Below are 21771 nucleotides of genomic sequence, written 5' to 3'. Positions count from 1 at the left end.
CAACTAACCTTGACAATGACTTCCTCCACTGTCACAGAGCCACTCAGTGGTCGGTTGGGGTGGGTGTTGGTTTCCAAGGCGACTGAGCAGGGTCTCAACACCTATTGGACAGAGTCAGACTGATGAGTGAGAGCAGGTGTTTAGTTCATTAGTTCTACCTCAGTATTTAAAGAACAGAACAGAATCTCAGTGACACATCAGTGTGTGTCCAACTACAACTTCACACTAATAGAGACAATGAAGCATCAATCATTTTACTCCCACTCAGCACACCTGAACTGTCCTGACAGGTGAGTAACATCAGTAACAGTGAGGGAACAGCTCCACCTGCTGGAGGATCTACAGGATAACCTGAACACATGGGTCCCCACGTGGTCATGTGATCTTACGGTTGTGACGGCCTTGTCCACCTTGTTCCGGATGAAGGGGCAGGCAAGAACTTTCAGCTCCCTCAGGTTGGCTCTCATGTCCTGCGTCCCATCGTCCTCAGCCCGCAGCGTGAAGTCACACTGAAACGAGGCCACCAGGGCAGGGGCATCCGCCTTCATCAGGCTGGCAACGAACACCACCTCCGGGTCCACCACCACAGCCCGGAGACGAGTCCTGACCGAGGAGGCTGCAGAGAGGAGACAGAACAGTCTGAATCCTCATACAACAACAGTAGAACATTAGAACTTTAGACATTAGAACATCAGAAACATTAGACATTAGAATATTAGAACATTAGAACATTGGCAACATTAGCAACATTAGAACATAAGAAACATTAGAACATTAGAAACATTAGAACATTAGCAACATTAGAACATTAGCAACATTAGAACATTAGCAACATTAGAAACATTAGAAACATTAGCAACATTAGAACATTAGCAACATTAGAAACATTAGAACATTGGCAACATTAGAACATTAGCAACATTAGAACATTAGCAACATTAGAAACATTAGAACATTAGAACATTAGCAACATTAGAACATTAGCAACATTAGAAACATTAGAACATTAGAAACATTAGAAACATTAGAACATTAGCAACATTAGAACATTAGAACATTAGAAACATTAGAACAGCTGGACTAATGTGGTCCACCAACTATAACCAGGGAAAGGCTCCATCGTTGTTATGACTTTAAGGCTAAACATAACACTGGCGTAACCATGGCTATGATGATACGGGGCGAGATGGTGAGTTACGTGACGAAGGAGGTTTGGATTTAGCCCCTCCACCTTTGTGTCTGTGTTTAGATCTCTTGGTCTTACCGGTCCTGACGTCGGCTCGGGGCTCGGCGGTCTGTCTCAGAGGCAGTCTGTCGCCCAGCGCCGAGGTGCTGGTCTGAGCCGGACTCTGTGGCAGAGCCTGCAGGAAGAAATCTGCCACGGCCATCAGGAACTCCACGCTGGCACACAGGTAGAGTTTCTGCAGGACCGCCACCAGCTCCCGCTCGCCACCACTCTGACGATACGTCACATCGATCATCGACTCCAAGCTGTCCTCGTCCCTCCGTCCCACCATCCTGTAACCATGATGACAAACAGCTGGGTTAAGAAACACTGGCAGACAACAGCCACAGGTTTACAGGTGTCACGACTGTGGATACTTGTGAAAACCAAACAGAGACCAGAGATCATGTGATCATTACCTCGACGTCACCCTCTCCATTCCGGTCCTCAGGTCGTCCAGCGTGCAGGCGGTCAGGACGGTGGTCACCTCGGCGCTGCCGCTGGCCAGGATCCGTCCCGAGGTCTTCAGCAGGTGGAGGGTGAACTCACCCAGTCTGAGGTCCTGCTGGTGCTGGAGGCCCGACGGCTGCAGGGACAAGGAACAAAAATCAGAGACCTGATCCTGGACACAAACACCACAAGGCTGGACATGAACTAGAACCAGCTGATCCTCAACCAATTATACCAGAACCAGCTGAACCTGATTCAGGTCTAGTTAGCCCCATTCCTCTATTCACTTCTACCAAGTCCTCATTCTTCACGTGACTGACCAGTTTTGGATCACTGCTGTACAAAACCAGACCCAGAGACTCAATGCTGAAGTTGAACTTCATGGACTCCAGAGCTTCATCGGCCTCTTCATCACTGCTCACAGTCGACTTCCCAACGTCACCTGAAGAGACATGGGTCACATGACTAAACAAACCCAAACACATCAGCTGTTCATGTGAATAGACACCTATCAGACCTGATGGGGGGCCTCCGGCAGCTCGGACCTGCAGACCAGCCTCCTCCTGTCTGTTGGCGGTGGGCTCCAGACTGCCGGCCTCCCCCAGATTCTCCATCAGGATCCTGAGCAGCACCTTCAGGTCATCCTGACTCAGCTCCACCTGCAGGCCAAGTACAGACCTGATTCAGAACAGTCCATCAGTCCACGACAGAGACTAGCTTAGCACAAAGACCGAGAGCAGGGGAAACTGCTGGTCTAGCCCAATCCTAGGTCCTGATGCAGATGTCTACAGAGACTTGTGGGTCAGAACACTACAGACACATTCAGTTCGCACTACAGAGACAAGTGATGCTGCAGACAGAGCACCATCAGAAGAGACTGTACCTTTGGTGGCCCACAGGTGGACTGGTTATAAAAATAGGAACCAGAGTCAGAAACATTTCTCTGCGCAAATGGCAAGTTTAACAGTCTGACCTGATCTATACCTGCAGGACTCAGTGATGTTCCTCATCCTCCTACCTTCATGGGCTTCAGATCTCCATCGATCTCGATGGCAGCCATCTTCTTGTACCAAGAAGCTGCTAGGTTCCTCTTGATGTTCAGATGCAGGTTTACCGGTTCCAGCAGCTCGGTGTGGGGTTGGTCTGAGACCAGGTCCATACAGGTCCTGGTGGACAACAGGAAACAGGTCTTTCTATCTGAACTCAAATACTCTCACAGGTTTACTGACGCAACGACTGAAGGTGTTTCATTCTCTCTTGGTGTGCAGGTCCACGCAGGAAGAAGTGATCTCACGACTCAGAGTCCTCTGGTTTTTTCCTGCTGTCTCTGGATCAGGTCTGTGAGGCTCCGTGTGACTCACCTGGAGAGTTTGAGCTGCGTCAGCTGGACGTCCATGTTGTCGATGACGGCCGGCAGCGGACACCCATCCACAGGCAGCAGGGAGAAGCTGTTTCCCACCATGATCAGACCCAGGTCCATCACCAGGGCATCATGGGAGGTGGAGGACTGGGGGATGATGATGAGTGGAGCTTTCAGCTTGATGTCCATGGACAGACGGAAACACTTTTGGGCAAAGTCTCGAACGCTGGAAGCCGCCTTCTCTGCGGCCTGAGCCGTGGCAGCACTTACAGCTTCTTTAGCTGTCTGGAAGTTACTGCTGAAATTCTGAATAAATAAATGATAAATAAATAAATATGAAGAGTTATTTACAAAACAATAAGTACATATCAATTAAAACTGTTGGCATCATTTAACCCTTAAGCCAAGATTAAACTAGAATCACCTTCCTTTGGTCCTCTCAGACTAGTTTCAGGTCCCACTCTGTTTATCCAGAGTCATAGAAAATATTATTTATTATCATTTGTGCGAAATTTTGTCATAATTGCTGTGAAGTCTTGAGTTATGGCTAAAAAGTGTTTTGTGAGGTCACCGTGACCTTTGACCCCCAAAACCTAATCGGTTCATCCATGAGTCCAAGTGAATGTTTGTGCCAAATATGAAGAAATTCCTTCACGATATACTGAGATATCATGCCCACGAGAATGAGATAGACATACGTACAACCTGAAAACAAAATGGCGGCTCTCACTGTCGCTGGCGTGGAGGAAATAAAACCAAAAGAACTGATATGGAACTGATCAGAAATAAAAACCTGCTGAAGTTACTCACCAACAGAGACATGACAAACTTGTGCAGGTAAACCACCTGGATGCAGCCCACGTTCAGCTTCACTTTGCCGTCGGTCTTTGAGGTGTCGTCATAACCGGCACCCTCCGTGGCGTTAGGGGTCAGACTCATGGCAAAGCTGAACACCTCGTCACCCACGATGGAGATTGCCTGAAGGACAGGAAATCACCACATATCAACACGGCTCACTACTGAGGACAGAACACAGTAATCAGGACAGTCTGGTCTAGTTCAGGTCGGAGGTCGTCCAGGTGAGACAACTGACTGACCTTCTTGTGGATGCTTCTAGGATCAACGTTGAGAACGATGAAATCTCGTAGGCGGGCTGATATGTGCATCTGAGGTCCTTGCATCAGTAAAGAACCATTAATACCTGAGGACAGGACAGGTGGGTTAATGGAGGTCGGGTCAGTGACGGCAGACACACTGAGCTGTGATCCCTTACCTTGGATCTTGATGTCAGCCATGTTGCAGCTCTGGTCACACACCAAAGCATTGAAGGCTCCCAGTGTTACCACCACCTTCAGGTCGATGACCTCACTGTCTGCAGGTGAGACCAGGGCAGCTGACAGGAAACACAACAAAATGACGTGCTGCTTTAAAGATGTCTGACGGTTGTGTGTGTGTGTGTGGGTGTGTGTGTGTGTGTGTGTGTGTGTGTGTTGAACTGACTGGACTTGGCAGACACTGTCTTGTCCTCTGTCTTCAGTTTGGTCGCTCTCTCTACAGACGACATGCTGCTGGACGACAGCGCTGCCGACAGGAAGTTGATGGTCGAGAGCAGAGCCTCAGTGTGGAGCATGAAGTCGAGGGAGGTGAAGGTCACCTGGAGAACAGGTGTGACAGAGGAACACTGATCTGTGAAGCTTTCATTAATAGGTCTGTGATTTAAGAGTGAAGTTGAAACTATGAAGTTTCAGATGGAGCTCCTCCTTCAGGGAAGTCACTCAGTCCCTTTCATTCCTTCCAGGACACTTTTGGAGAAGTTGGAGGAATTTGTCAATAATCACTTTGTTGTCTCATACAGTGTCAACCATCAAATGGAGCCACAGTGGTTTTTATTTCCCACACAGACAATGACATGATGATGGCATGATCTCAGTATGGGAGGATCTCAGTAGGAGCAAAAAGACATGAACTGATGACGTGCAGGTGAGTGTCAGTGGAGGAACTGTCACTCACATTGATCATCTGCTCAGTGTTCTTGTAGGTGGTGGAGAAGTTCGGCCCTGAGCGGTCAGCCTGAGAAAACACAGTCAGGGGGTTAGTCACTGTTCTGAATAATGACAGCACAATGTATCTGAACAGGTAATCAGATATAATGTCACTTAGTGATGTCATCACCTTGAAATACTGCACTTTGAGCAGTTCAGCTCCAGACTCCACCGAAGAGCTAATGAGGCACAGAGGCTCGCCACTCGAATCTGAAACAAGATCAAACTAAAGGTATCGCACTGTCATTGCCGGGGACACCACCACAGGAAACCATAGAAACCACTACAGGACACCACCACAGGAAACCATAGAAACCACTACAGAAAACCGTAGACACTCAGGCTAGGCAATTAATCGAATTTTATTTTTGATTATGATTTTCGCTTCCAACAATTATGAAAACAAGATAAACGAGAGAAAATTAGTATTGTGCGGCATTCTGTTTCACAACAAATTTCGGCCTCCCTACAATAACCATCTGACGTTATCGGTTCCGCTTTCGGTACTGAAGGAATTAGTAAAATAGATTTCGTATTTGTTGTTGTAACATAAAAGTTCTCTTTCACATTCACCAACCCAGTTTCTGATGAAGACATTTGTCTATGATGTATTTTTGCTTTTCCCTATGCAGAAGTTCATCTGCATCTCTCTCTGACCCTGTGTGTGAGGGGCAGGGCAGCGCTCTCACACACCTTGGAGCGCGCACACACGCACACACACACACACACACACACACACACACACACCCTGCACTTAGTGACAATGGACACAACTAAACATATTGAAGTGTGGTTCAGGCTTTTTCATGTAAGGACGGAAACACGAGCAACCTCGGTCCATCACATGCAGACGGAGAAATGTACAGTTTCCTACTGACTAGCTTGTAGCGCATCCATCGTTGCGTCAGGTGTGTTTTGTATGCTACAGCCTGCAGCCCACACACAGAGTTACCTACATTATACCAACATGGGTTAATGATGAAACTGACCATTATCCAGCTGATTGTTCTGGATGTGCTATTAAATCATCTGAACTGTCGTTAAGAAATTCTGTTTCAAGTCGGTGGTGGTGGTGGTGGTCGGGGTGGGGGGTATCATGCTCAGATATCTTTAACTTATATCATGTATAGCGGGAATAACTACATAGACACAACACTTTTTGTTTTGAAATAATTTTTTTCTGTATTTTTCCAAAGTCAATGAGAAATCGTGCTGAATAGTCGTGATCCCAATATTGATCAAAATAATCGTGATTATGATTTTTGCCATAATTGAGCAGCCCTAATAGTCACAACTACAGGAAACCATAGACACCACCACAGGACACCATAGAAACCACAGGACACCATATAAAGCCACAGGACACCACAGAAACCACAGGACACCACAGAACCCACAGGACACCATAGAAACCACAGGACACCATATAAAGCCACAGGACACCACAGAAACCACAGGACACCACAGAACCCACAGGACACCATAGAAACCACAGGACACCATATAAAGCCACAGGACACCACAGAAACCACAGGACACCACAGAACCCACAGGACACCATAGAAACCACAGGACACCATATAAAGCCACAGGACACCACAGAAACCACAGGACACCACAGAACCCACAGGACACCATAGAAACCACAGGACACCATATAAAGCCACAGGACACCACAGAAACCACAGGACGCCACAGAAACCACAGGACACCATAGAAACCATAGGACTCCATCCCCCTCTCAAATTAAATCGAAGGCAACTGGACTTGTATTTGTCTGACCGTTGAACTCCAGGCACTTCATGGTGATCTTGTTGATGTACGTTGTGGCACACATGTCATACTTCCTGACTTTGGTGTCGATGCCCAGGTGAGCGATGTGAAAGAGCAGGAAAGGCGACTCTTTCTGCTCTATGGGTTTCTTCAGGGTCAGCAGCACCTTGAAAAGAGGACATGGAGTTGACAGAGTTGATGAGGGGAAATTATTCCTGAACAGACTTCAGCTTCAGGACCATGTGGGTATTAGCTGTGGTTCTTTAGGAACAGAGAAAAGTCTGGCCGTAGATTTTGTACCTCTTTGATTTCGAAGTTGAGGAGAATGTTGATGGTGTTTTCAGTCAAGCCTCCATTGGTGTGAGGTATCACACCAGCTCCCCTCTGTAGTGGCACCACCTCTGCATGCTCAGCTAGCTCCGCCTTCCCTGAGGAGACATTAAAAAGTTTCTTTTAGTGTCTATTGGCAACACTAAGATGATGTCAACCAGGTCAAATTAGGTTTTAAATATGAATTATAATAAATAAACAGTATCAGGACGTGATCAATCTTTACTCATTCTTGGGTCTGTAGAGTTTTTGTCAGATTTCCCATCATGCACCAAGACTTAACTTACCTTGAGCCACCTGTCTTTTTACTTCCACGCTGTGCTCCTTACTTCCCTCCCCGATGTTCTCCACTAAGATCTTCATGAGCACAGCGAGGTCTTCCTCACCGAGACTCATCTAATGGAGGACAGCACAGTTTCATGTCTTACTCTGACCAACAGTTTCATCTCAGTTTAACCCACTGCACATAAGAGACCTACATTGAGGGACCGTAGAACTCCCTGGACCTGGACTCCTGGGATCTTGGTGAACCAGGAAGCAGCCAGGTTTCGGGTGACAAGCAGCTCTGTGTTGATTGGCTGAAGGATCTCAATGTCCGGCTGAGAGGAGCCTGACTTCAGTGTGGCTCTGAAATTACATTTGTTCAACATTTACTCAGCTTTCGGTCTCTGTTTGAGCGTCATCACATTTTAATGCAGCTCAGAGCAAAGACAAACAACAACAACAACCACGACTCAGGTTCTGTGTTTCAGAGCTTTGTTGTTCTGTGGAGAACCAGCTGTGATCAGTCTGTTCAGATCCATCAGTCCAAACTGGTCACTGCTTTAAACCAATAAGCTGTTGATATCAGAGTGAAATGACACGCTATGAGTGTCCTCTGGTTTGGACTTTCCGGGTCTCCGTGTATTCAGAGCTCAGCTGTTAGGACGGTTTGTTATTGGTCAACAGGTCTGAATTCACCACAGATCCCTGCTCAACACGGATCCTCAGACTTTATCTGGTTGATACCTGGAGAGCTTCAGCTGCGTCAGCTTCACATCCATCTTCTCCACCACGGCCGGCAGAGAGAATCCTTCAACAGGCAGCAGGGAGAAGCTGTTTCCCACCATGATCAGACCCAGGTCCACCACTACTGCATTGTGGGAGGTGGAGGACTGGGGGATGATGATGAGCGGAGCCTTCAGCTTGATGTCCATGGACAGACGGAAACTCTTCTGGGCAAAGTCTCGAACGCTGGATGCCGCCTTCTCTGCGGCTTGAGCTGTGGCAGCGCTAAGAGCTTCTTTAGCTGTCTGGAAGTTGTCGACAAACATCTGAAGGACAAAATAAACCAGGAGTGAGACACAACAAAGACACAGAGAGAAGCCATAAAGGACCCAGTGAGAGGGAGTCGATTTGAGGCGTTCACTGCCTAGTCGTGAGCGTACGGTTCATTTCTGTTTCATAAACGTTTGGAAGAATAACATCAACATCACATTAATTACAGTCGCATGGTTTATCTCTCACTGATAAAACCACTGACTGAATCTTTTACACATTAGATTCAAACTCAACTGTTTTTAAGTTTCTGTTAAAGTCCTGTTGACACTTTGTGAAGAACAACATTCACTCTGTTGACATGTTTCTGAATCAACACTTCACAAATGTTCATGAAACAAGAATGAAGTTCATAAAGTTCAAAACCATTTTCAAGGAGGGAAGTGAGGTCGCATAGGCAGAGGTCATGTGACTGACGGGGGTGTGACAGTGTGGATGGGGGGGTTAATGATGGCAGCTGTGTGAGATGCATAGCACGTATGGAGGAAGTGAGCTCTGATTGTTGTTACATGTGCATGAGAAGAAGCATTCCTCATCTTTTCCTTCATCCCTCCATCCGTGCTCAGCCTGTCAGAGCAGACTCAAACACAACCTGCAAATACTCAGAGCGTTTGTTTTGGCATTCTCACTGTCTCAGATGGGTGGAGTTTACAGGTGTGTTCAGGTTTTTGTCTCTGTCCTTGGATAAAGATTTAAATGACAAGTGCACTAACAACAGGAGGAAACAGAGGATGAATCTGCTGGACCTCTACAAACTTTAAATGACAAACAAAGTGTGACAACTCTCCAGAGAGCTGCAGAATTATCGCTCAAAACAAAAGTAGACTAATAACAATGAACACAACATCTGGTTGTTGTAACAGCTGACACTGACAGAGTTGTAGTTTGGGCTCATTACACTTGACTTTAAAGTGTGAAATCATTACAGACACTATCTCAGTGAATCTCTGTTCTACAGAGTCTCCATGAATGCCTCTCTGATAGTCCAGATTCGGACAACTCTTCACATGCTGATAGCGCAGACGCCTGTGTGTTGTGGTGAGCAGTAAAATAAACAGCTCTCTCTGGTGGTGATGTTAAGGACAATATGACATCTGACATTTAAGTCTGAGAGCTGCTCAGGTGTTGCATTGATTATCTAAACTGGCTGATAATCAGATTCTCACCAGTGTCCTTGAACACGCCAACAGTTGTTGAAATATTAACAATTGATGGCAGTGATTGGTTCAATGAACCAGCAGCAGGTTTGTTTTCTGATGGATATAGAAACAGAATAAACTCAGCTGACTTCCTGTTTTCAGTTTGTGTAAAAAGCTGCTCTGATGTTGTGGGTGTGCTTGGTGTCGGTCATTGTCTCCACCCCTCTGAGTTAAACTGGGTTCAAACACCGTCACAGTGAGTTCTCTGTGTGTTTGGATTAACCCGGGCCGACGGCTGAAAACCAGACATTGACCGGGGTTAATGGGTCCACAGAGACCGGGTCCTGATGGGATGAGGTCTGAAGTGGACTGAAGGTGAGTGAAGCTAAAGCAGGAGGTTTGATGCAGATCAGAGCTGCGTGCTGGAAGCTGTACCTCGTCAGCTGACGTATACTGAACGCAAAAAGAAGCCTGAAAGAACCAAACACATCAACATGAGACAGGAACCTGAGCAACAGACACAACCACACACAGAACAACAAACAGAACCAAAACAGAACCACAAACAGAACAACAAACAGAACCAAAACAGAACAATGAGAACAACAGAACAACAAACAGAACCAAAACAGAACAATGAGAACAACAGAACAACAAACAGAACCAAAACAGAACAATGAGAACAACAGAACAACAAACAGAACCAAAACAGAACAATGAGAACAACAGAACAACAAACAGAACCAAAACAGAACAATGAGAACAACAGAACAACAAACAGAACCAAAACAGAACAATGAGAACAACAGAACAACAAACAGAACCAAAACAGAACAATGAGAACAACAGAACAACAAACAGAACCAAAACAGAACAATGAGAACAACAGAACAACAAACAGAACCAAAACAGAACAATGAGAACAACAGAACAACAAACAGAACCAAAACAGAACAATGAGAACAACAGAACAACAAACAGAACCAAAACAGAACAATGAGAACAACAGAACAACAAACAGAACCAAAACAGAACAATGAGAACAACAGAACAACAAACAGAACCAAAACAGAACAATGAGAACAACAGAACAACAAACAGAACCAAAACAGAACAATGAGAACAACAGAACAACAAACAGAACCAAAACAGAACAATGAGAACAACAGAACAACAAACAGAACCAAAACAGAACAATGAGAACAACAGAACAACAAACAGAACCAAAACAGAACAATGAGAACAACAGAACAACAAACAGAACCAAAACAGAACAATGAGAACAACAGAACAACAAACAGAACCAAAACAGAACAATGAGAACAACAGAACAACAAACAGAACCAAAACAGAACAATGAGAACAACAGAACAACAAACAGAACCAAAACAGAACAATGAGAACAACAGAACAACAAACAGAACCAAAACAGAACAATGAGAACAACAGAACAACAAACAGAACCAAAACAGAACAATGAGAACAACAGAACAACAAACAGAACCAAAACAGAACAATGAGAACAACAGAACAACAAACAGAACCAAAACAGAACAATGAGAACAACAGAACAACAAACAGAACCAAAACAGAACAATGAGAACAACAGAACAACAAACAGAACCAAAACAGAACAATGAGAACAACAGAACAACAAACAGAACCAAAACAGAACAATGAGAACAACAGAACAACAAACAGAACCAAAACAGAACAATGAGAACAACAGAACAACAAACAGAACCAAAACAGAACAATGAGAACAACAGAACAACAAACAGAACCAAAACAGAACAATGAGAACAACAGAACAACAAACAGAACCAAAACAGAACAATGAGAACAACAGAACAACAAACAGAACCAAAACAGAACAATGAGAACAACAGAACAACAAACAGAACCAAAACAGAACAATGAGAACAACAGAACAACAAACAGAACCAAAACAGAACAATGAGAACAACAGAACAACAAACAGAACCAAAACAGAACAATGAGAACAACAGAACAACAAACAGAACCAAAACAGAACAATGAGAACAACAGAACAACAAACAGAACCAAAACAGAACAATGAGAACAACAGAACAACAAACAGAACCACAAACAGAACCACGGAAGAAAAAACAAAGTTCATTTAAAGAGTTTCCATGACTGTAAATTCTCCACCAGCTGAGACAGAACAGAGAAAACTGTCTCTTTAAATTCAGGAACTTTTCGTCTCTTTGTTTCTCACTGTCATCATCATTATTACTATTATTACCCTTATCATCATCATTATAATTATTATCATCAGCATTATCATCATCATCACTATTATTAACATTATTATTATCATAATTATTATTACCATCATTATCATCATTATCATCATTATTATTATTATTACCATTATTATTATTATTACCATTATTATTGTTATTATTATAATTTCCATGATTATTATGGAGAATTTACAGTCAGGTGAAAGTTTTTCAGTCAGTGACTTTACACTGAAATGATCAGACAGAGAAAAGACAACAGACATGATACAGATATTGAACTGATACTGATCAATCAATAGAGAATGAAATGAAAACAGAAACCAGAGAATACAGCCAACCTGTCATTCTAACCATAGATTTCGCTACATGTGGAAATGTGTGTATATATGTAACTTTATATGTAACTCTATGTACATGTATATACGTGTATATATACAAAACGCCTGACCAGCAGTGACATGAGGAACTTGTGCAGGTAGACGATCTGGATGCAGCCCAGACGCATCGTGACCTTCCCGTCCACCTTGGACGTGTCGGTGTAGCCCTCCCCCTCTGTCGCCCCCGGAAACAAGGACAGTTTGAAGCTGAACACCTCCTCACCCATGATGGACACAGCCTGCAACAAGATCCAATCAGCATTCAGAGAAGGAGTCACATGGTTAACACTGTCTACAGTTCTATATGAACAGTGATGATAACTGAGACACAGTGAAGACTTCAGGTCTGTCATCGGGCTCACACCTTCCTGTGGACAGTTCTAGGGTTGACGTCTGTGACCACAATGTCCCTAAGTCGAGCAAACACCTCCGTCTCTTTCGCCTGCACCAGCACCGAAGCATCAATTCCTGCAGGGGGGCGACAGTGACGAAGGTTTTAGTTTAAACCTTCAGCTCACCTCTGGAGTTCGGACTGAGACGTGTCGGTACCTTGGACTCTGATGTCAGCGATGCTGCAGCGGTCATCGCACACCTCCACGTGGAAACAGCCCAACATGGCGAACAGTTTGAAGCTGAAGATGCCGCCATCTCTGGCTCCTTTAGCCACTGCAGGAGGAAGACACTTCCTGTCAGACACAACATCAGACAGGACAGGTGACTGACCCGAGAACAGTCAGTCTGGACTCACCTGTCCGGCCTTGTCCCGTCTTCTCCACCTGCTTTTTGGCGTCTTGTTCTCGCATGGTGGCGAGCTGCGATGGCAGGGCACTGCTCAGGTAGTTGATGGTCGACAGCAGAGCTTTAGTGTGAAGGAGGAAGTCAAGAGAGGACAACTCCACCTGAAACACACCAGGTAAAAACAACTGAACACCTGGCAGAGTGAAGGTCCCTGACAGCTTCATGTAAGTTCATGATCTTCAGGTGCTGAGAAGCTACAGCAAGACTGAGGCTCTGAATCTAACGTCTATATGTTTATATACATTTATATATATATTAATACGTTTCATGTTATAATGTCTCCGTTTGTTCAGTGACAGAATCCTCTTCAGACCAGACGGGGCAGCAGATTCATGAGTCCTGACCTGTTCAAAACAGACACACATCTGTTGCTATAGAAACCCCTGCTCCACCCACCTTCAGTGTTTGCTCGGTGTTGTCGAACAGAGTCTGGAAGCTAGGACCGCTGGGGTCGGCCTGCGGGACAACAGACACACAATTAGCTTCAGTGGTGTGTGTGTGTGTGTGTGTGTGTTATTCGTGTTGTCAGGTGGATCCTGACACTTGTGCCCCCCCCCGCACACACACACACACACACAGTCTGATACCTCACACTTTCTGTGTCTGAACAGGTGAGGCTGTTGGTGCTCACCTTGATTAACTCCACCTTCAGCAGGTTGGAGCCCTGCTGCTCTGACGACCTGATCAGGTGCAGAGGTTGATTCCTACCATCTGAAACACAGTTTAAAAAACACACACTTTAACAACAGACAGTACAATAGGCCACGCCCACTAACTGCTCAAAGGGAGAAACTCCGCCCCATGAACACCTATTCTGTTACTGTGTACCTCTGCTCACAGACACATGAGTTTACCGTCACCTCCACAGTAGTCCAGTGTGACTTTGCGCAGGTATGAGGTGATGCTCAGGTCAAAGCTCCGCCTCTTCCCCTCAGCGCCCAGCTGACGGATGCTGAATGACAGGATGGTCTTCTCCTGGTCCACCTGCCGGGTCAGCTCCAACAGCACCTGAACATCCCACACACGTTTTCAGTGAACATTAAACTCCGCCCACTCTGAGTAACATGACAACCTGATCTGAGAGCAGAAAAACAAACGCACCTCTCTGACTTCAAACTTGAAGTGAACATCCGTGAGTTCCTCCAGAGCCGAGCGCTGGTGGTCTTCATCTGTGGACCTCTCACTGGTGTCTTCATCTGAGTCTGACAGTAACACAATCTGAGTCTGACTGTAACACAATCTGAATCTGACTGTACCACAATCTGAGTCTGACTGTAACACAATCTGAGTCTGTCACAGTATCACAATCTGAGTCTGACTGTAACACAATCTGAGTCTGACTCTAACACAATCTGAGTCTGTCACAGTATCACAATCTGAGTCTGACTGTAACACAATCTGAATCTGACTTTACCACAATCTGAGTCTGTCACAGTATCACAATCTGAGTCTGACTGTAACACAATCTGAATCTGACTCTAACACAATCTGAGTCTGTCACAGTATCACAATCTGAGTCTGACTGTAACACAATCTGAATCTGACTCTAACACAATCTGAGTCTGTCACAGTATCACAATCTGAGTCTGACTGTAACACAATCTGAGTCTGACTCAGTATCACAATCTGAGTCCGACAGTACCACAATCTGAATCTGACTGTACCACAATCTGAGTCTGTCACAGTATCCCAATCAGAGTCTGACTGTAACACAATCTGAATCTGACTGTACCACAATCTGAGTCCGACAGTACCACAATCTGAGTCTGTCACAGTATCACAATCTGAGTCTGACTGTAACACAATCTGAATCTGACTGTACCACAATCTGAGTCTGTCACAGTATCCCAATCTGAGTCTGACTGTACCACAATCTGAGTCTGTCACAGTATCCCAATCTGAGTCTGACTGTAACACAATCTGAATCTGACTGTACCACAATCTGAGTCCGACAGTACCACAATCTGAGTCTGTCACAGTATCCCAATCTGAGTCTGTCACAGTATCACAATCTGAGTTCGACTCTAACACAATCTGAGTCTGTCACAGTATCACAATCTGAGTCTGACTGTAACACAATCTGAGTCTGTCACAGTATCACAATCTGAGTCTGACTGTAACACAATCTGAGTCTGACTCTAACACAATCTGAGTCTGTCACAGTATCACAATCTGAGTCTGACTGTAACACAATCTGAGTCTGACTGTAACAAAATCTGAGTCTGACTCTAACACAATCTGAGTCTGTCACAGTATCACAATCTGAGTCTGACTGTAACACAATCTGAGTCTGACTCTAACAAAATCTGAGTCTGTCACAGTATCACAATCTGAGTCTGACTGTAACACAATCTGAGTCTGACTGTAACAAAATCTGAGTCTGACTCTAACACAATCTGAGTCTGTCACAGTATCACAATCTGAGTCTGACTGTAACACAATCTGAGTCTGACTCAGTATCACAATCTGAGTCCGACAGTACCACAATCTGAATCTGACTGTACCACAATCTGAGTCTGTCACAGTATCCCAATCAGAGTCTGACTGTAACACAATCTGAATCTGACTGTACCACAATCTGAGTCCGACAGTACCACAATCTGAGTCTGTCACAGTATCACAATCTGAGTCTGACTGTAACACAATCTGAATCTGACTGTACCACAATCTGAGTCTGTCACAGTATCACAATCTGAGTCTGTCACAGTATCACAATCTGAGTCTGACTGTACCACAATCTGAGTTCGACTGTAACACAATCTGAGTCTGTCACAGTATCACAATCTGAGTCTGTCACAGTATCACAATCTGAGTCTGTCACAGTATCACAATCTGAGTCTGACTGTACCACAATCTGAGTTCGACTGTAACACAATCTGAGTCTGTCACAGTATCACAATCTGAGTCTTACTGTAACACAATCTGAGTCTGACTGTAACACAATCGGATGATAAACATCAGTTCCATCAGTAAAAGTTCCTATTCAAAGAGTGAAAACTTTTCTTTCAGGCAAACAAAGAACAAATCTTTCTAAGGTCTACAACAATGTTTAGCAGCCGATCAGATCGCAGGAAGCACTGACCTGTTTCCATGGTGCCAAGGAGGGCGGGGGGCAGGCCAAGTGCTTTGGGTCTGACCTCCGCCAACGACAGCACCTACAGAGGGAAACATGGTCTAATCAGCGCTGAGCTCAACCTTTTAGCCCCCCCTGTATCACCCTGTGCCCCCCTGTATTACCCTGTGCCACCCTATATTATCCTGTACTCCCCCTGTATTATTCTGTACCCCCTCTGTATTACCCTGTACCTTTGTATTACCCTGTACCACCCTGTATTAGCCTGTACTCCCCCTTTATTATTCTGTACCCCCCCTGTATTACCCTGTACTTTTGTATTACCCTGTACCACCCTGTATTACCCTGTACCCCCCTGTATTAGCCTGTGCCTCCTCAAACGTTCACAGCAACAGTTTGAGGTTTTTATTGCAGTGGGCGGACCTTCAGTAGGCCAGACTGTACCAAGTGTACCTTCTTTGTCGGGGTGGAGGGGGAGGAGCCCATGTTAGGCAGGGGTATGCTGTCGACGAGCTCCAGAATGTTCTGGATCTTCTGGTCCGAGATCTTAATGTGCAGCAGAGGCAGCTCACCTGACACCTTGAACCTGGAACACAGGTGAGTGAGCAGGTGAGACAACAGGTGAGTGAGCAGGTGAGACAACAGGTGAGTGAGCAGGTGAGACAACAGGTGACTCAGCAGGTGAGTCAATAGGTTGAGACAACAGGTGAGTCAATAGGTTGAGACAACAGGTGAGACAACAGGTGAGTCAACAGGTGAGATGGCAGGTGAATCAATAGGTGAGTGAACAGGTGAGTCAATAGGTGAGGCGGCAGGTGAGGCAGCAGGTGAGACAATAAGTGAGTCAATAAGTGAGTCAACAGGTGGGTCAACAGGTGAGTCGGCAGGTGAGTCAGCAGGTGAGTCAGCAGGTGAATCGGCAGGTGAATCAATAGGTGAGTCGGCAGGTGAGACAATAAATTAGTCAATAAGTGAGTCAACAGGTGGGTCAACAGGTGAGTCGGCAGGTGAGTGAGCAGGTGAGACAACAGGTGACTCAGCAGGTGATTCAATAGGTTGAGACAACAGGTGAGTCAATAGGTTGAGACAACAGGTGAGTCAACAGGTGAGATGGCAGGTGAATCAATAGGTGAGTCAAGAGGTGGGTCAATAGGTGAGACAACAGGAGAGAGAACAGGTGAGACAGCAGGTGACTCAATAGGTTGAGACAACAGGTGAGTCAATAGGTTGAGACCACAGGTGAGACAACAGGTGAGTCAACAGGTGAGATGGCAGGTGAATCAATAGGTGAGTGAACAGGTGAGTCAATAGGTGAGGCAGCAGGTGAGGCAGCAGGTGAGTCGGCAGGTGAGACAATAAGTGAGTCAATAAGTGAGTCAACAGGTGGGTCAATAGGTGAGGCGGCAGGTGAGGCAGCAGGTGAGACAATAAGTGAGTCAATAAGTGAGTCAACAGGTGGGTCAACCGGTGAGGCGGCAGGTGAGTGAGCAGGTGAGACAATAGGGAGTCAATAAGGGAGTCAACAGGTGGGTCAACCGGTGAGGCGGCAGGTGAGTGAGCAGGTGAGACAATAGGGAGTCAATAAGGGAGTCAACAGGTGGGTCAACCGGTGAGGCGGCAGGTGAGTGAGCAGGTGAGACAATAGGGAGTCAATAAGGGAGTCAACAGGTGGGTCAACCGGTGAGGCGGCAGGTGAGTGAGCAGGTGAGACAATAGGGAGTCAATAAGTGAGTCAACAGGTGGGTCAACAGGTGAGGCGGCAGGTGAGGCAGCAGGTGAGACAATAGTGAGTCAATAAGTGAGTCAACAGGTGGGTCAACAGGTGAGTCGGCAGGTGAGTCGGCAGGTGAGTCAGCAGGTGAATCGGCAGGTGAATCAATAGGTGAGTCGGCAGGTGAGACAATAAATTAGTCAATAAGTGAGTCAACAGGTGGGTCAACAGGTGAGTTGGCAGGTGAGTGAGCAGGTGAGACAACAGGTGACTCAGCAGGTGAGTCAATAGGTTGAGACAACAGGTGAGTCAATAGGTTGAGACAACAGGTGAGTCAACAGGTGAGATGGCAGGTGAATCAATAGGTGAGTCAAGAGGTGGGTCAATAGGTGAGACAACAGGAGAGAGAACAGGTGAGACAGCAGGTGACTCAGCAGGTGAGTCAATAGGTTGAGACAACAGGTGAGTCAACAGGTGAGATGGCAGGGGAATCAATAGGTGAGTGAACAGGTGAGTCAATAGGTGAGACAATACGTGAGTCAATAAGTGAGTCAACAGGTGAGTCAATAGGTGAGACAACAGGTGAGTCAGCAGGTGAGTTGGCAGGTGAGCCAGCAGGTGAATCAATAGGTGAGTGAACAGGTGAGACAATAGGTGAGACAATAAGTGAGTCAATAAGTGAGTCAACAGGTGAGTCAATAGGTGAGACAACAGGTGAGTCAGCAGGTGAGTTGGCAGGTGAGACAGCAGGTGAATCAATAGGTGAGTGAACAGGTGAGTCAATAGGTGAGTCAGCAGGTGAGTCAATAAGTGAGTCAACAGGTGAGTCGGCAGGTGAGACAACAGGTGAGTCGACAGGTGAGTCGGCAGGTGAATCAATAGGTGAGTGAACAGGTGAGTCAATAGGTGAGTTGGCAGGTGAATCAATGGATGAGTGAACAGGTGAGTCAATAGGGGAGTTGGCAGGTGAGGCAGCAGGTGAGTCAGCAGGTGAGTCGGCAATTGAGACAATAAGTGAGTCAAGACCAGGTGACAGTCTTACCTGGGCATCCTGGCGTCCTTCTCCACCATGCACTTGGCCAGGTGAACAGTGAAGTCCATGGGCTGGAGGATGTGTTGGACTGATGATCCCTGCAGTCGAGCCGACACCCAGTCCTCACCTGGAGTCAACGTACAGCTGAGCTGTAGGCGTTGTTGTTGTTGTGTAGTTGTATGTAGTTGTGTGTAGCTGGTGTAGTTGTACAGCAGTGTGCGTCTGTTGTGTACCTGACTTGCTGTAGAGAACCTGAACTCGTCTCAGCTCCACATTGTATCTCTCATACGCTCGATCCATGATCTCCTCCAGAGAGGAAGAGGAGGACGAAGACACACTGAGACCGCTCTGCTCAACACTGTGCAACTACACACAAACAGACACACAAATAAACACACTGTGCAACTACACACAAACAGACACACAAACACCCCCCTGGAAAGAGGACCAGACCTGGAAGCTGCCAAAGTCCACGATGATGAGGTCTGACGTGTCACTGTAGAAGCCAGACTTCGGTACCAGCAGGTAGGACGGCTTCAGGTCAATCCTCAGGTCCAGGACCTTTCTGGTCTCAATGATGTGAGACAAACCTGCAGAGACCACAACCTGTCAGAGCCTCAATGAGGACCACATTGTCCTCTACTGGATCAACTGGATGGATGGACTCAGAGTCTCACACAATCATTTCTATAAGTTGGTACCAGAAGCTGATCAGGTTCCTAGTTCTGTGTCAGGACTTCAGGTCCAGAGGTCAGTCGGCTGACCTTCAGGGTGGAGCTAAAGTCCTCTCTGGTTTATGTTGGTTCTTCACTGGTTCTAGATAGAAATCTATTACATGTCTTATTGTAGAGTTGCTGTCAAAGGTTTTAGATCAATACTCAGCTGGACTGTGAGATTCTGGTCTACTGAGGTTAGTGGTTCTGGATAAAAAGTGATATGATCACCAGAATCTTGAGGCTGGATCAGAACCTGTGACCTCATGAATCTGACCTGTGGCGGTTTTCTCTTTGATCTCCTCCAGCTTGGAGAGCGTGGCCGAGGTCAGGACCTCCAGATCCACTCCTTTCCCCGTCTTAAAGAAGTCGGCCATGCTGTTCACTGTCAGCTGGAGGACAAGAGGACAGAAAGACCAGAACCAGCACTACTGTTTATTACTTGTTCCTGCAGGTGGACTGACTGACACCAACAGATGTGATCAGCTGTTTACCGCGTCGTAGATGATCTCCACCGGCTGAGAATGGACTCTGAGCAGTTGGTCAGCCGCGCTCTCCTCTGGGTTCAACTCAAACACAACGCTGAGCAGAGAGGAGGCGGAGTCTCCTACTGAGGCGATGAGTGAAGGCACCGCCCCCTGCTGCTGTAAACCTGTAACGTACCAGTGCTCCAACACTGCCTCCACCCTGCAGGACGACAGAGAGGCTCACATCAAACACACCAACATCAATCTCACTTGTTTCATCCACTTTCATTTTCCTTTGTAAAGTAGGAAACATCAGGAGCCCTGCTCTCTATGGAGACACCCACCTGATTGTGGAAACACCCACCTGACTGTGGACACACCTACTGGTGGACTCACCTGACAGCCTGAGCTCCAGGTCTCTGAGATATCTTGGTGCTGAGGTCGAGCATCTGAATCTTGAGGATCTCAGGGACGTCCGGCTGCTCTCTGACCGTCACCGACGTCCTCAACAGCTGGAAGGTGACAATGACGGCGACGTACTGAAACACAGACAGTGTCAGGTTAGTCCTGAAGGAGGCACTGCAGGATGAGTCGGAGGACAGCAGCAGGTGAGTCTACCTGTCGGGGCAGAGCCAGATTGTGGGAGCTGCCGCTGTAACCGATGGCGGTGTAGAGTTTCTCCTTCTCCTCGGCTGTCATGAGTTGATCCAGCCCTGAACCTGAATGCCACAGGGGGCGGGGTTAGTTCATCAGACTGATGGCACTCCATCTCTTTACAGATAAATCTAAACTGTCGCTTACTCTCCATGTCCTTGCTCTCCTCCTGCTCCTGCTCCTCCTTCTTAGCCTTCCTCCCAAAGAGGCTGCTGAAGAAACCTCCTCCCTGCTTCTGCCCCCCCGCTGCCTTCTTGCCCACCACCTTCTGTCCTGATCGGATCACCTGTACGAGGAAGAGGGTCACATGTTAAACCAGACTCAGGTCTCAGTCTGGACACCTCAGACCGCCTCATCATGTTTACCTCCATGTGGGCCTGTTGTCGGGCCAACGTGATGTTGAACACATCCAGAACCTTCTCCAGGTCCTGAAGGAGACAGACACCAGAGACCAAGTCAGACCAGAACACAGATCCAGCCCTGAAAGAGTCTGAGGTCATTTTCAACAAACAGAATCAGAGAGAGTCCAGGAGACGTTTGATTTTCTCACCCAGAGTTCATACATAACCAGAAAACCAGAGAGACTCAGTGAAGAACCAGAGACTGAATAAACAAGAAACAGTAACTAGAAATGTTCCGGGGGTGTTGATATCTAACGTCACCTGGATCTGCCGCTCTGTGTCCTGGCTAGACTTGCTGTGGCTCAGCAGTTTGGACTTGTAGGCACTCTTGTAGGCCCTCAGGTTCTCCCGGTGCTGCTTGATGTTGGACCAGGACCACATGTGACTGTAGCGCCGGATGTGGACCTCCAGGATGCTGTTGAAGCTGTACCTCCACCTGACAGAGGCACAGAAAACAAGCACACCCCCAAACGGTCAGAGACTGAATACAGTACTGCAGCGCCCCCTGCAGGCTTAAGTTTCCACTCTCTACAAGACAGACCTGGTGTGTAACGCACACTGCAGCCTGTGGGGACGCTAACAGGACTGTTGTTAAACTCACCAGACTCTGGTGTTCCTGCCAACGGGGACTTCAGGCCTGA

General features: G+C 46.5%; 1 protein-coding gene across 2 annotated transcripts in view; it reads right to left on the bottom strand.

Moving 5' to 3' along the window:
- vps13c (vacuolar protein sorting 13 homolog C) overlaps window positions 1–21771 on the bottom strand; it is a 54595-nt gene that overhangs the window by 25637 nt on the left and 7187 nt on the right. For both annotated transcript variants that reach the window (XM_022750682.1, XM_022750691.1), the window contains exons 12-51: window positions 21732–21771; window positions 21392–21566; window positions 21095–21157; window positions 20877–21015; window positions 20694–20794; window positions 20472–20614; window positions 20103–20295; window positions 19886–20000; window positions 19349–19485; window positions 19129–19261; window positions 18905–19022; window positions 16605–16737; window positions 16161–16233; window positions 14180–14280; window positions 13939–14086; window positions 13710–13789; window positions 13475–13534; window positions 13029–13179; window positions 12830–12946; window positions 12645–12748; window positions 12352–12519; window positions 8189–8493; window positions 7660–7807; window positions 7468–7576; window positions 7151–7278; window positions 6860–7016; window positions 5208–5287; window positions 5046–5105; window positions 4536–4689; window positions 4309–4428; window positions 4133–4236; window positions 3846–4013; window positions 3037–3341; window positions 2694–2841; window positions 2193–2334; window positions 1996–2117; window positions 1645–1811; window positions 1265–1518; window positions 390–616; window positions 9–101 (exon numbers count right to left, since the gene is read on the bottom strand). The exon at window positions 21732–21771 is cut by the window's right edge and continues 67 nt beyond it. In XM_022750682.1, the coding sequence (XP_022606403.1) occupies window positions 9–101; window positions 390–616; window positions 1265–1518; window positions 1645–1811; window positions 1996–2117; window positions 2193–2334; window positions 2694–2841; window positions 3037–3341; window positions 3846–4013; window positions 4133–4236; window positions 4309–4428; window positions 4536–4689; window positions 5046–5105; window positions 5208–5287; window positions 6860–7016; window positions 7151–7278; window positions 7468–7576; window positions 7660–7807; window positions 8189–8493; window positions 12352–12519; window positions 12645–12748; window positions 12830–12946; window positions 13029–13179; window positions 13475–13534; window positions 13710–13789; window positions 13939–14086; window positions 14180–14280; window positions 16161–16233; window positions 16605–16737; window positions 18905–19022; window positions 19129–19261; window positions 19349–19485; window positions 19886–20000; window positions 20103–20295; window positions 20472–20614; window positions 20694–20794; window positions 20877–21015; window positions 21095–21157; window positions 21392–21566; window positions 21732–21771 (5483 nt within the window). The remainder of the gene's footprint in view (window positions 1–8; window positions 102–389; window positions 617–1264; window positions 1519–1644; window positions 1812–1995; window positions 2118–2192; window positions 2335–2693; window positions 2842–3036; window positions 3342–3845; window positions 4014–4132; window positions 4237–4308; window positions 4429–4535; window positions 4690–5045; window positions 5106–5207; window positions 5288–6859; window positions 7017–7150; window positions 7279–7467; window positions 7577–7659; window positions 7808–8188; window positions 8494–12351; window positions 12520–12644; window positions 12749–12829; window positions 12947–13028; window positions 13180–13474; window positions 13535–13709; window positions 13790–13938; window positions 14087–14179; window positions 14281–16160; window positions 16234–16604; window positions 16738–18904; window positions 19023–19128; window positions 19262–19348; window positions 19486–19885; window positions 20001–20102; window positions 20296–20471; window positions 20615–20693; window positions 20795–20876; window positions 21016–21094; window positions 21158–21391; window positions 21567–21731) is intronic.

This window comes from Seriola dumerili, unplaced genomic scaffold, assembly GCF_002260705.1.
Source record: "Seriola dumerili isolate Sdu_G_001 unplaced genomic scaffold, Sdu_1.0 BDQW01000012.1, whole genome shotgun sequence".
NCBI classification, from domain to species: domain Eukaryota; kingdom Metazoa; phylum Chordata; class Actinopteri; order Carangiformes; family Carangidae; genus Seriola; species Seriola dumerili.
This window is presented reverse-complemented; position numbering and strand designations above follow the sequence as displayed.